General features: G+C 43.1%; 1 protein-coding gene across 2 annotated transcripts in view; it reads right to left on the bottom strand.

Annotated features, from left to right (window-relative positions):
• LOC115141396 (ubiquitin carboxyl-terminal hydrolase 45-like) overlaps nt 1–17071 on the bottom strand; it is a 41889-nt gene extending 24818 nt beyond the window's left edge. For both annotated transcript variants that reach the window (XM_029680208.2, XM_029680209.2), the window contains exons 1-5: nt 16802–17071; nt 15618–15726; nt 15178–15347; nt 14858–14958; nt 14457–14557 (exon numbers count right to left, since the gene is read on the bottom strand). In XM_029680208.2, coding sequence (XP_029536068.1) covers nt 14457–14557; nt 14858–14958; nt 15178–15347; nt 15618–15720 — 475 coding nt within the window. In that variant the 5' untranslated portion in view covers nt 15721–15726; nt 16802–17071. The remainder of the gene's footprint in view (nt 1–14456; nt 14558–14857; nt 14959–15177; nt 15348–15617; nt 15727–16801) is intronic.

The following is a 17071-nucleotide window of genomic DNA, read 5'->3' as shown; positions in this document are numbered from 1 at the left end:
TAGAAGCCTCTTGGACCTAGACTTGGTGCTCCGGTACTGCTCGCCATGCAGTAGCAGAGAGAACAGTCTATGACTAGGGTGGTCTTTCTAGTCTTTCACAATTTTTAGGGCCTTCCTCTGACACCGGTATAGAGGTCCTGGATGGCAGGAAGCTTGGCCCCAGTGATGTATTGGGCAGTTCACACTACCCTCTGTAGTTCCTTATGGTCAGATGCCGAGCAGTTGCCATACTAGGCGGTGATGCAATTGGTCAGGATGCTCTCGATGGTGCAGCTGTAGAACCTTTTGAGGATCTGAGGACCCATGCCAAATCCTTTCAATCTCCTGAGGGGGAATAGGTTTTGTCGTGCCCTCTTCACGACTGTCTTGGTGTGCTTGGACCATGTTAGTTTGTTGGTGATGTGGACACCAAGGAACTTGAAGCTCCCACCTGCTCCACTACAGCCCAGTCGATGAGAATGGGGTCGTGCTTGATCCATTTTTTCCTGTAATCCACAATCATCTCCTTTATCTTGATCACGTTGAGGGAGAGGTTGTTGTCCTTGCACCACATGGCCAGGTCTCTGACCTCCTGCCTATATGCGGTCTCGTCATTGTCGGTGATCAGTTCTACCCCTGTTGTGTCATTGCCAAACTTATTGATGGTGTTGGAGTCATGCCTGGCCGTGCAGTCATGAGTGAACAGGGAGCACAGGAGGGGCCCCTGTGTTGAGAATCAGCGTTGCAGATGTGTTGTTACCTACCCTTGCCACCTGGGGGCAGCCCATCAGGAAGTCCAGGATCCAGTTGCAGAGGGAGCTGTTCAGTCCCAGGCTCCTTAGCTTATTGATGAGCTTTGATGGCACTATGGTGTTGAACGCTAAACTGTAGTGTATGAATAGCATTCTTACATAGGTGTTCCTTTGTCCAGGTGGGAAAGGGAAGTATGGAGTGCAATAGAGACTGCATTATCTGTTGATCTGTTGGGGCGGTATGCAAATTGGAGTGTGTCTACGGATTCTGGGATAAAGTTGTTGATGTGAGCCATTTCAGACTTTCAAAGCACTTCATGGCTACAGATGTGAGTGCTAAGGGTCAGTAGTCATTTAGGCAGGTTACTTTAGTGTTCATGGGCACAGGCACTATGGTGGTCTGCTTAAAACATGTTGGTATTACAGACTCAGACAGGGAGAAAATATCAGTTTAGACACTTGCCAGTTGGTCACAGTACACGTCCTGGTAATCCGTCTGGACCTGCGACCTTGTGAATGTTGACCTGTTTAAAGGTCTTACTCACATCAGCTGTGGAGAGCGTGATCACACAGTCTTCCGGAACAGCTGGTCTCATGCATGTTTCAGTGTCATTTGCCTCGAAGCGAGCATAGAGGTAGTTTAGTTCGTCTGGTAGGCTCGTGTCACTGGGCAGCTCTTGGCTGTGCTTCCCCTTGTAGTCTGTAATGGTTTGCAAGCACTGCCACATCCGACGAGCGTCAGAGCCGGTGTAGTACGATTCGATCTTAGTCCCGTGTTGACGCTTTCCCTGTTTGATGGTTCATTGGAGGGCATAGCGGGATTTCTTATAAGCCTCCGGGTTAGAGTCCCGCTCCTTGAACGCGGCAGCTCTAGCATTTAGCTCAGTGCGGATGTTGCTTGTAATCCATGGCTTATGTACGTACGGTCACTGTGGGGACGACGTCGTCGATCCACTTATTGATGATGCCAATGACTGATGTGGTGTACTCCTCAATGCCATCGGAGGAATCCCGGAACATATTCCAGTCCGTTCTAGCCAAACAGTCATGTAGCTTAGCATCTGCTCCATGGGGTATGAGTTTGGGAAGGCAGGCTGTGATTGGACAGGAATGTAAAAATTCACTCTGATGTGTCAGTTAATTACTCTCATCTTCAATTACTAAAGCGGAAAGATCTTTCAATTGTTAAAGCGTGGGTTTTAGGATATGAATACTGATGAGGCTGTTGATTGGGAAAATGTCTAGGAGAATATATTTCACTCAAAGAACCCAAACGTTCAGTTAATACATTTGAAGCTCATTGGTCATACTTCACAACACTTGTAAGATTTCATGCAAAACAGACTCCAAAACAGACTATAAACATATGATATGGGATTGTCCTGATGAGTTCTGGAGGACGGTATTCTCTCTGACACGATTGAGAAAACTGTACCCCTTGAACAAATTCCTCTGTTAATGACGGATCAGGTATGCAGCTGAATAACAAACAGTGCAAGATTTGGCTGACTGCTGCCAAAAAAAAACTTGTTCAGCACTGGTTGCCACCACATGACCTTCATATAAGGAAATGGTTGGCTTGTTTTCAGGACGTGGTTACGTTGGAATTTTTTATAGTATGCGTTGCTAGGGATTAGGGTGGCGGGGTTAAAAATGAGGAAAATGCTATTTTTTTGTTGTTGTAATGCCTTTGTAATCTAAAAAAAAACCCATTGTTCACAAAATAAATTGCAAATCTTGTCAAGACGATAGAGGTTATTCATATGATCAAATATACCGCCATTACACCAAACTATTTTGAACTATAAATTGAATTTACAAGACTCACTGGATTGACGCGCTGTATGAAACATATTCGGGATGTTGACATATAAAATAATCACTACAGTACCTATTAGTCTAGAGCAGAGTATTGTAACTATGGTTGAAAACTTGACTACACCAGCCACAGCATAGGGCTAGGCTAAAGAAAAATGTATATCCAAAACCTAACTGATCAACAGACAAGCTAAATGACCTCTCATTTGACATACTTCCTCAAAAGCCTATGAAGCAGTGTCCTCACATTAAAACATTGAAGCAGAGAGACTTGTTTGATTAATTTCACCATTTTAGAATGGGACCGTAGTGGAGAGCCAAGGACAGCTCTCGTCATTTAGCAGTAAACGGGCAGTCAAGGGGAAGGCTGAGCAACACCAAATGTCTTAATTTGTACATTTGTTGTGACTGCAGGGCATGAAAAGCCTGCTTTCTTGCCATCTGAGGCCAAAAGAGCCCACTGCCATGTTAAATCTACACATACAAAACACACACGCAAATACACACACACACACACTTTCCAAGCTGTTGCTGGCAACATTGCTTGCCTACATTAGTGTGCAGTGGTGGGAAAAACTACAGAAGCACCCTTGATTAGCTTCATAAAAAGGGACCACCAGGGTAAAATATGTTTTCTTATGGACATTGCCCACTGGACTGACTGTAGACCAACACTACATCACATGTAGAACAGGAACCCTGGATTTAAACAAGGTTCTTATGGGTTGACCAGGGACCCCAAAAACAGAACATCTAGCCAACTTGTAACACTACAGGGTTCTCCAACATGCCACATGGTAAGAGTTGAGTTGTATCCTTTGAGAGATGCCATGTATATGGGCACAGAGAATAAATACATTGTTTTCTCAGGGTTGAAGGTCCTAGATGAAAAGGGCTGAACACATCAAACCAAAATGTCAAAAAGAGAAAGTGTGTCTAGCTCCATTATATAAATGGAATGCATTGCAAAATATGGTATTTGTCTCTTCTGGGAGGGAAATATTTCTATAGTACAAATTGTGTTTATTTGTCAAGAGAAAAAAACATTAGCTTTCACCAGGTACAACATTCTGTTCCACTGTGGCAAGCAACTTTCTAAATACAAAAAATACATTACACCAGTAACAAGAAAGCTAAAGTTTTCGCTGAAACAATAGTAGAGTAACCAATATATTTTGTATGAATGGCAAGATTGAGGTGGGAGCAGCCATATTAAAGCCTGTACGCAGTCGTTTTCATTTTATTTTGAAATCATCACTGTGTTTTTCATTAAAATAACTCTAAATGTATATTTGTATCATTTATTTCCCTGAGCCACCTTTTGCCATTTAAATGCTCAGTGCACAGGCACACAACCATATATGGACCTTGAAACTTGGCTTGAAAAGAAGATCCAACAATTGGCAGCAGAGCAAGAACCTGGTCACCCGGACTAAAGTGACGAGGCTCAGTTCGCCGATCAAATAGGCCTTTCATCCTCTCCTGTGAAGATGATAGCTTCTCTTTAGCCATTTCACCAGCGGCGTACAGGCGTCTCCAGAAATCACACACATACGATAACAGGGACTGAGGTGGCTCGGGAGACTTCCAGTCATCCTGGAGAACAGATAGAAGTCCATGCAACCCCATGTCCAAACACAAGGTCATTTGGACTGAACCCCGTGCTCTCCTGTGAAACCTCCCTAGCGGCTAACAGTAACCAAGGCAACCCCTCCTCCCAATCCATCTCAGTACAATAAGCTCTCAACAAAGACTTAAGTGTTTGATGGAAACATTCCAGCGCTCCTGGACTTTGCGCGTGATAGGCGCTAGACAAATTGTCTTTAATATGGAGCTGTTGGGAGAACCTGACCAAACAGATTAGAGGTGAAATTAGATCCTTGATCACTCTGAATGACCTTAGAGATTCTAAACAGTGAGAGAAACTGAGTCAAAGCTTTTAGCACAGACTTAGTTGTGATAGGCCAGAGAAGATAGGCAGCAGGAAACCTAGTGGTCTGACACATCAGTGAACAGGTAACTACTACCCTGTAAAGAATGAGGCAGAGGACCAACACAGTCAACAATCAGATACTCAAAAGGTTGGCTGAGTTCAGGAATAGGACACAGTGGTACCGGCTTAATAGCTTGATTAGGTTTACCAGTTAATTGACAGGTGTGACAAGTTTGGATGAACTTAGCAACATCCCTCTTCAACCAAGGCCCAAAACAATGTCTTAATATGCAATTGTAGGTTTTCCTCACACCCATATGTCCAGCAATGTCATTGTGGGAAGTTGTCAAAACCAACTTAACTGGTACAACAACCTGACTAATCACCTCCCCCAGAAAACAACTACCATGAGACACCCACTTTCTCATCAGGACATCCTCTTGCAGAAAATAGCCATGGGCGACATCTCCCAACTGTTCTATAGGCACAATTTGGTCACGCAACTCTTCTAATGTGGGATCAGCCTGTTGTGCCTTGATTAGACCAGAGCGGGGTATAGATAACGGGATAACAGGGAAAGTAGTGACAGATTTCTTTGTGGTATTCCCGTTAGCCGGAGCAGCGACCAGGTCACCACGGCTCATAGAACGTGTCACTGCACACGCAGAGAACACCTCTGGGAAACTCTGCACACTCATCAGGAATCCCTACAAATGACGGCTTAGTGGAAACCACTAGAGATGGATAAACGACAGGCCATACACGCTCACCAGCCAAGTTATTCCCAATGATAATGTTGATACCCTCAATTGGCAATGAAGGACGCACCCCCCACAACAACCTCACCTTTCACCAGTCCACAATCCAACATCAGTTTAAGCAATGTGACTGACAAGAGTGTTCAAACCTATTCCCCTGATTAGAACACTATTCCCCCTAGTCAGTCTCAGCAGAGAAGGGTAACACAGACTCCAACACAAACGATTTAGAGACACCTGTGTCTCTCAGGATCTTAACTGGCACTAGAGCCTTACTCCCTAACATAGACACAAAACCCTCCGTAATGAAAGGTAAATAGTCTGGGCCAATATGGACTTTCACATCACCTTGGGCACGAGACAATATGTCAGGAGTGAACTGATGTGGAACAGGCACAGCCAACACCGTAGGCTTAGATTTAACGTAAGCACACATACTGAATTTACCCCTAGCCCTGCGAACAGGACAACCGTTTTTCCAATGACCTGAACCTTGACAGTAGTGACACTCTTGACCAAAGTCAAATTTACCACGGGAGTCAGGCTCAACGCTAGTTGAATGAAACTCTGCCCGTGAACCGAAGTATCTCGGTGAACGAGGCCCAAATCTCTCCAAACGCCCCCACTCACTCCAAATACGGGGCTCTGCAAAGACACATTTGTGAGTCAAAACATACTCGTTCGCCAAAACCGCAGCGGTAGTCTTTTACTTTCCGTTCGTTAATGTACGTGGCTATATGATCAGGGATTGTGTCCTTAAATTGCTCTAGCATAATCAGATCACACAGCCCTTGGAAAGTCATAACTGCAGAGGTGGAACACCAGCGATTAAACTGTGAAGATAACACTTGCGCAAACTCAACATGAGTCTGTTTATTATCCCTCTTTAAAGTTCGAAATCGTTGGCGGTAAGCCTCATGGACCAATTCATAAATCTGTAACACAGCCATTTTAACCTTATCATAACTGACACTGTCAGCTACACCAAGAGCAGAATATGCTTCCTGCGCTTCACCAGTCAACACACACTGCCACATTAAAGTGGGGTAAGAATCAGGCCAACTCCTCAAATAACAAAAATAATGTCTCAGGTTCCTTCTCATTAAATTTAGGCAACAACCGTAAGTTCCCAACGATATCAAATGTGTCCGGGGCACGACCAAAATAGGAACGACCCCTAGGTAAATCTGGGTCGCCTTCCCAGAGCAAACTCTCCCCTGAGAGCTTACCTTCCCTAACCAGCTCTAGCCGCTCTTGTTGCAGCTTGATTTTAGCACGCTCCAAATCCTGTTTAAATTCCAATTCCTTTACATATTTTTCAAGGTCATACTCTAGCTGTAACAGAAGCAGTTCTTTCTGCTGTTCAAAAAGAAGACTACTAGGACTAACAGATGGAGCGGCCATTGTAACGTTACGGGGAGACGGCAAGTCCTCAGCAGAGGCTGCCACAGTGGTAACTTCAAGAATATCACTCTCCATCAAATTGGCCTTTAATATTAACCTAATAGAATCTTTTAGACGTTTATCACTAATTTCAACCTTCTAGTGTTCAGCAATCTTCAACAGCTGTTCTTAAGTACATAATTCTAACAGTTCCTCTGATGGAAAGCCAGTCAGATGTAAAAATAAAAAATAAATTAAAAAAAATCTTTCCTCTCGCTCTTCCCCTCTGCTGAACACACCAGACCACAAGAGAAGTGACAATCACACTGGGCACCACAGAAGAGAGATGAGATATATATGGAGCTTCCCCAAAACCTACAATAACTCAACCCTAGTCTTCGTGCAGATTTGCGGTGGGTAATTACGCACTGTAGCCTGCTGGCAAGGAAATAAACCACCTAGCACGCTGGCAGATTCCACCAAGCCACGGATGTGCCCCTGAGACAACTGCTCAGTCCACAGACACCACACAAAAATAAAACAAAATAACCATGCCCAACGTATTCCAAAATTAAACATGTCGCTAAGCCTAACAGGGGAAAAAGGCTACAGCCCCGGGTAGCAAGTATCACTACCCTATCCAAATCTCCCGCTGAGGTACACAGCCGATTGTACTCACCTCAGACCGATGTCCCAACAGTGAGTAGAGCAAGAGTTTCCAGGCTGGACAGGGGCCTGGAAACTAACCAATGTTCTCTCTCCAACGCAGCACACAAACTATCCACCGCAGTGGCAAGCTAACCAAAAACAAACAACCAGTACTGGGCATCAAACTCAAAAACTAACAAAAGATGCAAAAAAAGCACCTACAGAATTTAACATTAACTCCACGTTTTCTCCCAAACACAACACACATACTAGTAAGCGAAATGACACTAGTATTAGTCCTTCATAATGCAACAAAATGCTATACACCAAAAATGTCTAGGAACCAACCTTATTAACCTGGATGAGCCCCCACTTGTCACGAACCGGCTCAAAGTTCATAACAAAAGGGAGACAACGTGGAGACAAGGAATAACAAAATATATTTATTAAATAAAGTAAACTAAATACTATTAACAATAGTGTGTGTAATCAGTAATGTAAGTGAGTGTTTTGCATGCATAAATGTGATAAAGCGGGTGTTGAAAGGTGCCAAAGCAAACAACCAAAAGGCCACAAAAAAAGTGTCTGCATGGAGAGAGTCTCCCCCAACAAATGGGGAAGAGGTGCATTTTTCCTGGGACACACCCGAGCCCAGGTGTGTCCCATTTCTCTGAGGTCCCTCCATGCTCCGCCCACCGACATCCTATTAAGGAAAACAAGAGCAAAGAGAAAGAATTCGGCAGACAGAGTGGGAGGGTCGTCACACTGATCGCGTCGGTATGTTCGATACAAATTTCAACATTTCTACATACACAGCCCTGATTGGCAGATAGGATCAACTAGACTCTAGTCTAGAGCCGACGCCGCTTACCCCTTCAAAGTAGGAGGATACATTATGCAAATAAATGATGACTGGTTATTTGTCAGAATAATCAGATCAGATTGTGATGTCATGCTGGGGCCAAAAACTCCATCCCACCTAAACATGCTGAAATTCAAATACAAAAAGCTCTTACACTAGTAAAATGGCATTATCATAGGTTATTTCAACCTCATAGTGGTGAAATATCATTAAGAAAACAGGAAAATCATGTTATTGACTGCACTGTCCCTTTAACAAAGTTGACATGGGTTCTCTTGTTTGGTATTGAAGAATCCCCATTTCTATGTCATCAGCTTTAGAAATCGAACTGTGGTTCTTATACTTCTAAAAAGTCTATTGACCATAAAATACAGAAATATTGTGGTCATAGAGACGTTATGAGAGTGTACGCTGGTCTTAGAAATGTAATTAAAAATGTATCAGCTCAAAAAGCACAACCAATCTATTAAACGTATAGCCATCGGTTTTGGTATATGTAGGAGAAGCATGTGTAAAACAATATATATAATAGTATAATAGTATTAAGTAAAGATTCCATACAATTGTGTGTGTCCTTGCTGTTGCAAGTACACTAATAACAAAGAGAGGGGGAAACATTTCTCACTACCAGAAAATAATGGGCAAAACGCAGCGAGCACCAAGCTCTGATGCCTATTCAAAGGAAACATTTTAATTTCCTCCACAAAGACACCCCAGCTGTGTTACAAGCCGAAGACTAGCTCCCTGAGGTCATGTCTCCTTTTAGTGGGACTCTGGTACTTGAGCTGAAGGCCTTGTTGGTGAGAGAGTACAGTTAATAGATTTTCTTTCTTCCCTGAGCTGTTGTTGTACAAAACTATTATGGATTTAGAAAAATTCTTGCTGGGGCTCTTTTGTGCCTGGCGTCTATGGTAAAAGGAGAATACAAAAACAGACTCTGCCTAAAACCTGGCCTTCAAGCAGAAATGCAATTTCACCAGCTCCCCATCTGACAGCAGCAGTCCATTTTCACCGCAACAATGGCCGCCTGTTTTCTCTCCCAGCCGGTGTGGAACAATCAGGTGGGAAGAAAGGTAACAGGTAATGTAGAGGTAAAGGGGAAGGGATGTTGGCGTCCAGCAGTGTTCACCCTCTGTGACCCCTCAACACTGGACCCCTGCCACCCCCACAGACTCAAAGGTCCTGATCAAAAAACAAAGGATCAGGGACATCGACATGCGCGATGCATCAGTCACAGGTTTTGTCTATTCCACTGAGTGAGTAGATGGGTGACAGGAAATTATCTAGAGAGAACACCATGTTTCTTGAAAAGGAATGCCCAGCTCTGCCATCACAACCAGAGTGAAAGTAATTTATGAGGGAACAATATGGAATTTCAGTTCTGTGTAGTCCTGTACGCTTTGTTAAGGCAAGTCAGAGGAGGACTGGAGAATCTAATTGGATACTGGTATGTTCAAACCGCAGTGCCCTTGAAGCTGGGGAAATAATACTGGAGGTACAGCACCATTCTGTGATTTCTAAGACACAGGAAGAGACTTGTAAAGCCCAACACATACTCAGATACCAAAAAAATACATAATGTACCTATTCACACATTCTATACAATTCTAAACAAATCAAAATTGATTTGTCACATACACGTGTTTAGCAGATGTTATTGTGGGTATAGTGAAATGCTTGTCAATTGAAGGAATTTGTGTGTGTGTGTCCAGTCATTGAGTGTGTTCATCCCTGGGAATGCGCTGCAGCTGTTAATCTCCAGCACTTTGGAGTCGTCGTTGTTGGACCCTGGCTCCCACAAGCATGCCCCACAGGCCCTTCCCAGAGGTGCTGAGACATGCAGCGTTGGACAGGGGGCACAGTGAGGTGGGAGGGACTGTGGGAGAGGGGGGCTCAGCTCAGTGGCCGGACCCCACACAGCTGCTCTCGTTCTTCAGGGAACCCAGCCGGGGAGCGTCGCTCAAGCGAATAATGCCACTAATGAGTGTGGCCATGCGGCACAGGCGGGGAACTGGAGCGTCACTCCCGCAACACTACAGCCTGCCTGACTGACTGTGGTGGACCAGCCTAAGCTTGGACATGAACATGGGGCAGGCGGGAGGAAGAGCAGCAGAGCTAGGAGGCTCAGGACAGGCAGGAGACATCCATAGGGCAGCTCAGTAAGGGCAGTTGGTAGTCTTTAGGCCAGGGAACTTTAATAAACAGGGCATCACAAGGAATGTGAATCTACCATATGGGAGATGGGGGCGGGGGTCTAGGAGAATGTGGTGGGCTGGGTGAGGGTGGCTCAGCTGGCTGGGATAAGGTGGAATTGGCTTGGTCTGTACAGTTTGGGATACGCATGGCTAGGCTACAAAACCACTTTTGTGAAGAGGTAGAATCATGAAACAGTCATGGCGAGTGCAGAAAAGACGGAATACAGAAATTTCCAAGGACTTGAATCCTGTACAAGCCCCTTCAGAAAAGAATTTACCAAAGTTTTCAGTTGTTGCCACCTGTGTGGCCTCCAAACAGCAGCTTTTCATTTCAGTGATGTCAGCCGTTATGCCATACTGTGGCCCTGACCAACATGAATGGGGAGGTCATCACAGCTTTCGTCAACTTAAAAACACACCTCAGTGCATATTTTAATGCAGAAATGTGCTGTAACAAAGCTTTGAACATTCTTGAACCTGATGCAACCACAGCAAATTATTAGTTGACATATTTGCACAGTAATACCTCTGTTATTACATGCAACATTCTCAGAGGATTATTGACCTACACGGAACATGATGGTTAACAATAGGGATGTAATGACTCACCAATAAACATTTGAACCGGGGACTGATGCGTAAGATATGAGTGCATCTGTTGCAGTACAAACCGATCCAAATTACGCATGCATCGGTCAGAAAACCCATTCAAATGTTAAGAATCGCCTTCACTAATGATGTGTTTTACTCATATTGTTTTATAACAAAAAGAATTTAAAGAGTCCTCTCCTTCAGTTCAGTAGCCTATCGAACTTGTATGCATGTAAGTGCATACAACTGTCAGATAACAACTGTGCACACAGTGCTGTTTTAGTTGAGTGACAACCAATGTAAATTGTTAGAGGTCATTGTTACCAAAAGCGCTGTAGACAATTGTACTGCATGTTTTACCGGAGTTGTGTAGCCTACGGGAGTGGATATTTTTTTTATTTTTTTATTCTTTTTTATCTCGCACCCGAGATGCAAAACCTCCCAAATGCAATGTCCCAAGAAGGAATTTACCCAACCTAAATAATGAAAAAGTTCAATTTGAACCGAATTCATGAGGAGAGAATGCAGGAGACAGTCAACTAATAAAGCAGGCAGTGGAACATTTTGTTGTGCTGCTGAAACGTAAAACTGCAACCGCAGTGCAATCAATAGAAGGTGAACAGCGCCTGGTGCTGAAAATATTGCTAACTTGCATAACAAGTGTTGCACAGCAACATACAGAGAAAAACTACACCAGTCGAGTAATTCATTTAAATAATCATCTTCATTTTAATTTGACTTCACAAACAACAAGGGGGCTTAATTGGAAGTCTATTTCTTCCGAGCCTATGCCTATGTAAAATAACAACTGGCTGAGGTAGGCTTAGACTATGACGCTTAACAGCATCTTTCACAACAACAACAAAAATATGGCCTAACAGGACAAAAATGTAGCATAAATAAAAACAATAATTTAAAGAAAAAAAGGCAACGTCTGAATGTCTGTATCGGGATAGCCTGTTCCCGTAACGACAGAACAAACAGAAAATACTGTCAGCTTGAGACCTAAATATCCCTGGATAAGCACTCACGATAATGTTAGTATTTACTAAATACAGTCATATAGGCCACTAAGCTACTTACTCAATCGGAAAAGTTGTATTTTCCCTCGGTCACGATCTTGTGGATGTCGGGTGAGATGGATGTGATTTTGACCTCGATTGACTTATGTGAAAGCCGGTTCCCGGTCGTGAGTCTATATTGCGTACATAGAGGAAAATGAGTACTATTATAGGTGTAAGTCGATCCAAACATTGTTAGCACATAAAATGCAAGTTTCTTTATTGTGCGGTATTTCTCTGAGCATCCCACCCAAAACACACAAGGACTCAGCACTCCTGAGTGCATCCCTGATTTGGCTCGATGTCTGGAATTCAATCAGCTCAGTTTGAATTGAGGCCTCATCCAGCGAGAGTATGGTTTTCTTAGCAAGGGAGGAGAAGTCTCCATCTGGGCGGACTGTGAAAGGATCACGTACTAACACAATGATATCTTTGGGCTTGCTGTAGACTTCAAATCTGGTGGAGAAGTTGTCCCTCAGGTGCTTGATGAAATCTTCCACCACCTCTGTGACAATACTGCGGAGTGCAGTAGTTTCTTCAGTGTGCTGAAGTGCAGTAGCCTTCCAGATGACAAGTCCAAATCGAACAACTCAAACTTCAAAGTAAAGGCCTCAAGTTTTTCCACCATGTCCACAACAGTTTTCCCTCTTCCTTGTAACGACAGATTTAACCGGTTTAAGTGACAGAATACGTCAGCCCAAAAAGCAGTGTGCGTAACTTGCAGTTAAGGCTTCAATGTTTGTGTCTGGCCTCTGTCTGGGGCGGGAAGGCCACTTTGAAAGTTTTATGCTGAGATTCATAATGATGTCGGAGATCGAATTCTTTGCAAACAGCGACATTTTCATTGCAACTAAGACACACTGGCTTGGCATTGGGAAAATATGGTAAGATGAACGCATTTCTCTCTGTTCATTCTTCCCTGAAACTTCCATTTTCATTATCCACTTTTCTTTTGATACTTTTTGAGAGCGACATTATCAAGCTAATTGTTCAGAACAAATGTTGACATTAGGAAAAGTAGTGTAGCCTACAGTAGGCTACGTAGACCGATTTTCCCCCACCAATCAACACACAGAGAAAGACAAAAATAATAATTGAATAGCGGCATGGGGATTTTATGAGCGTGATCAGATGAAAATTATTATGTTATTGTCACTGAATTTATTATGTACTAATCAGATGTGTTAAAAATGTTGTTCAATTTGTAGTGTAGACCAACTAATTGTGCTAATATACTTATATACTAATTATGTTCTGGCCCGCAGACTATTAGCTCAGGAAAGAAATTGGCCCGAGATATAACCTAGTTGACGAACCCTGTCTAAACCATTCGCTTTCGAGACAGAGTAAAATCCAAAGCTGCATAATATTAATTGGCTAAATGCCATGCTAATTTCTAAATATAAATATTGACATAGTACTAGCTCAAAACATTTTGAATCTGTAAAAATTACAAGTTAATTAGTTGGTGATGGTGATTTCAGAATAAAAGTGGAGGGACAAAAAGCATACATTTCCACCACCCCTAATCTGATAGTGGGGTGGTAGATGCTCAGTCTGGGCTCAGCTGCCTATACACACCATGGACACTCACACACCATGGACACACACACACACACAGAGAGGGAGAGAGAGGGGGCCACACAGCTTAGAGAAGTAACCTCAGACAGATCCAGTTATGGGGCTCCCTTCAGCAGCAGAAATTAATTCTAATAGAAATGTGTTAATGCAATACATTTTAGTGCATCGAATTGCTTCACATTAATTTGCACCCCTAATCAAACCAAATCGTTTCTAACTAAAACGCATCGTTCCTGTACCATATCGGAGCCCATGCAGTTAGATGCGTATCAAATCTTTCATGAAAGAAGTGATGCACTTCCTTAGTTAACAATGTTATAGGCCACAGCTGCAAAGAAAAAGGTGTCTAGATTTTCGAATCCAAAAAGCCTTGTCCACCAGGTGGAGTTGGTGTGTTGCAATCAATTCCACATCTTCAGGTGAACATCAATGGAGTTACAGGCACCAATGTACGTTTGTAGAGGAGAAGAGTCTCCACAGAGGGTTTCTGCATTCAGTAATTACCTGTATCTCTATGTATTAGCACATATTGTAAAAACCACTAGTAATTGCACTAAAAATACATGGAAGTGAAAGGAAGCTGAAGTGGCTTCTTGGAAATCTAGGCTCTAGCCTAGAAGATAAAATGCTTTTTTTTGATAGCGGTTCTCATTTATTAAACTCTTCATTCAGTCCAGCGCCTTTGTCAAAGCCAAGAAACATCAATATTTCAATTTAAAAAGAAGTGGGAGTTGTAGCAGCACCTTGTGCGGTATAGCACTGTTTACCTACCCCTTTTCATTTCAGGTGGTAGCCTGCTGTTCTCTTAGTCTACAAATAAATATACCTAAAATTGATCACCTTTCATTGAGTGGCTGGCAACCCGTGGCCTTGTCAGGTGTGTTGAATGTGTTACCTGAGGCTGCCTTGACAGAGTGCTTTTGTAGAAAGTCCAGGGTCTGGGCCAAAGCCTTCTTATTGCAGTGAGTGGAGAGCTCTTCATTACATTCAAAACACCTGTGAACGAATTGGAGAGATAGAGAGAGCAGCAAACAAAGCCATCAGCTTACTAATACGGAATTGTCATTCCTTTGAGGTGGTGTGAATAACTACTGCTCACAACATTTACTGGAGATATTCTGAGGCAAAACGTAAATATTCAAATAACTTTTCAGTTCAAGATCCTCTGCCTACAATGAACACAAAGGGACAGGAATAGTGCTACATCAGCCTATTTGGAACGGCAGAATGGCTGTAAAAAAAATGTGTTGTCCTGTTATAATATGTATGTTCCATGTATTGCTGTAGGGTCCTCACCAGGCCTTCCAGGTGCCGAGGCTGATGGTGATGCAATGGGACTCAGGGTGGAGGGTTTGGTGGTGCTTGGTGGAGTGCTGGCTCTCTGACTGGCTACAGCCCTGTGAAAGGGGTAAAGATCACTGGATCACCATTTCTTAGATAGGCTACCACCATCCATACACCACCATCCATACACTTTGCCGGTTAGATTGTTACAAATGAAACAAACAGGGTTTCATTTCTGAATCACATGTCAAGTGCAGCAATTCATACATCAAAATACTGACAAAACCTTCATCCTCCCACCTTAGATAAAAGTGTTCAAAATCCAAGCTCACCTGGAAGCCGCACTTGAGGCATACGAGGATGTCGTGGCCACTGGCTGGCTCTCCATCTATCATAGTCCTTTCCCTCAGGCAATCTGAACACATCGACCACATGCTCGAGGTCACTGCCTTCTTGACTGAGTTCAGGTCTACCGCCTTGCTGACATGCTGGCAGGTCAGCACTGAGGAGCACAAAGTCACATTGATTTTGCTCGCTAACCCAGCATCTACAAATCCCTTAATGACCATGATTTACAATAGATGTCAAATAAAGGCATAATCTGAACTACACGAATCCCCTGCCATAGAATGAATCAGACATGATTGGACTAGCCATTACTAGAGCAGAACATGCGGAAGGCTTATTGGGTCAATTAAACTTTTTTAGGCAGCCTATATAGAAACATGTTTTTTTCATCACAACAGGGAGCATGAGCTTCCCATGATCTTACCGCTAACTTCGTCCGACGACTCCTCATCTCGAGGCTTCCTCGGCTTGTTAGTCCGCTTAGTCATGTCGGCAGCTTTCAAGGAGAAGGGATCCTTTAGCCGCATCTGTAGCTGTAGATTGGAGAAACATAGGAATATCAATACTACTCTGGGTTTTAAGCAGTGCCCAAAACTGACCGGGCCAAGAGAAAACATTGAAGGCAAATCTAAGAGCTTTGCTGCATGATTTAGTATAGGGCTGGGCAACTCTAATCAATTCAGTGACCTTGTGGTTTGAGTGTCCGACTGAGATTGGAAGGTTGGGATTTCGATCCCTGACCGAGTCATACCAAAGCCAGTAAAAATGGGACCCAGTGTGTCTCTGCTTGGCACCCCGCATTAAGTAGATAGATTGGGGGTAAGGACCTGCGATAGACTAGCGTCATGTCCAGGGGATATACTTGTTCAACAACCTGCCTCAAGCTACAGAAACAGGATATATATTCTAACTTGTGCAAGGTTACTTACTTACTGGGCATCTCTGGCATTTATGGGCTGCTGTATGTGCAGGCTTTTGTTTCAGCCCAGCCCCAACACACCACCAGATTCAAAGAATCACATAGTCATGGTCTTGAATTGCCACCAAATTTAGAATTAGTTTAATCTAGTGTGGGTAAAAGCTGTAAAGTGGCCAGACTGATGATGCCTGGTCTCCAGCGTGAACTAACGTTAGAAGGGCACAGTCACACACAATAATCTAAACGACAATAGCTGAAATCTGTTTTGTTCTGTAAAGATGTCGACAATGGTTTATTCAACTAATTTATAAAGTCATCAATTTCAACATGATGTAAAAGCATATGACACAGCTCTATTTTGTATAAGGCCATAGCTACAAAAACAGAAAACAATACGTTTAATTAGGTTTCCAAATCTATTTTAACTGGGTTACACTTAATATAACAATATAAAACCAAGTCAAGCAACGGTGACGTTTAGCTAACGCAGTGCATGACAAGTTAACTAACGTGACAGGTAGCTACTAGTACTGTCAAATTGGTCGCCCTATATACTGTAACGTTAGCTGGCCAAGTTAACTTGGGAGTTCGTGGTTTTTAAAGCTTTTTACTACTAGCTACTTAGCTGGCATGCCACAATGCCTATGAAGATTTTAAAAATATAATGTTGCTAACGTCAAACAACTCACCTCTTTGATTTTGCCCTTAAACTGGCCAATGAGCTAGCCGGTTAGCTAGCTAGCTAATATGTCAACACACTGTAGCGTCGTAGCTTATTTCAAACGATTAATAACTTTATTGTAGGTCATACACGACAAGAAACTCGAATGGAGTCCATATAATACTTGTAGCTAGTGTCCAAAACGCAAAATACAGTTTCAGTTATAATTTTGACTTTCTAAAACTGTCGGGAACATCAAAAGCTAGCATCTGAAACCACAAAAAGTCACATGGTCAAA

Source organism: Oncorhynchus nerka, linkage group LG14, assembly GCF_034236695.1.
Source record: "Oncorhynchus nerka isolate Pitt River linkage group LG14, Oner_Uvic_2.0, whole genome shotgun sequence".
Lineage (NCBI taxonomy): Eukaryota > Metazoa > Chordata > Actinopteri > Salmoniformes > Salmonidae > Oncorhynchus > Oncorhynchus nerka.
This window is presented reverse-complemented; position numbering and strand designations above follow the sequence as displayed.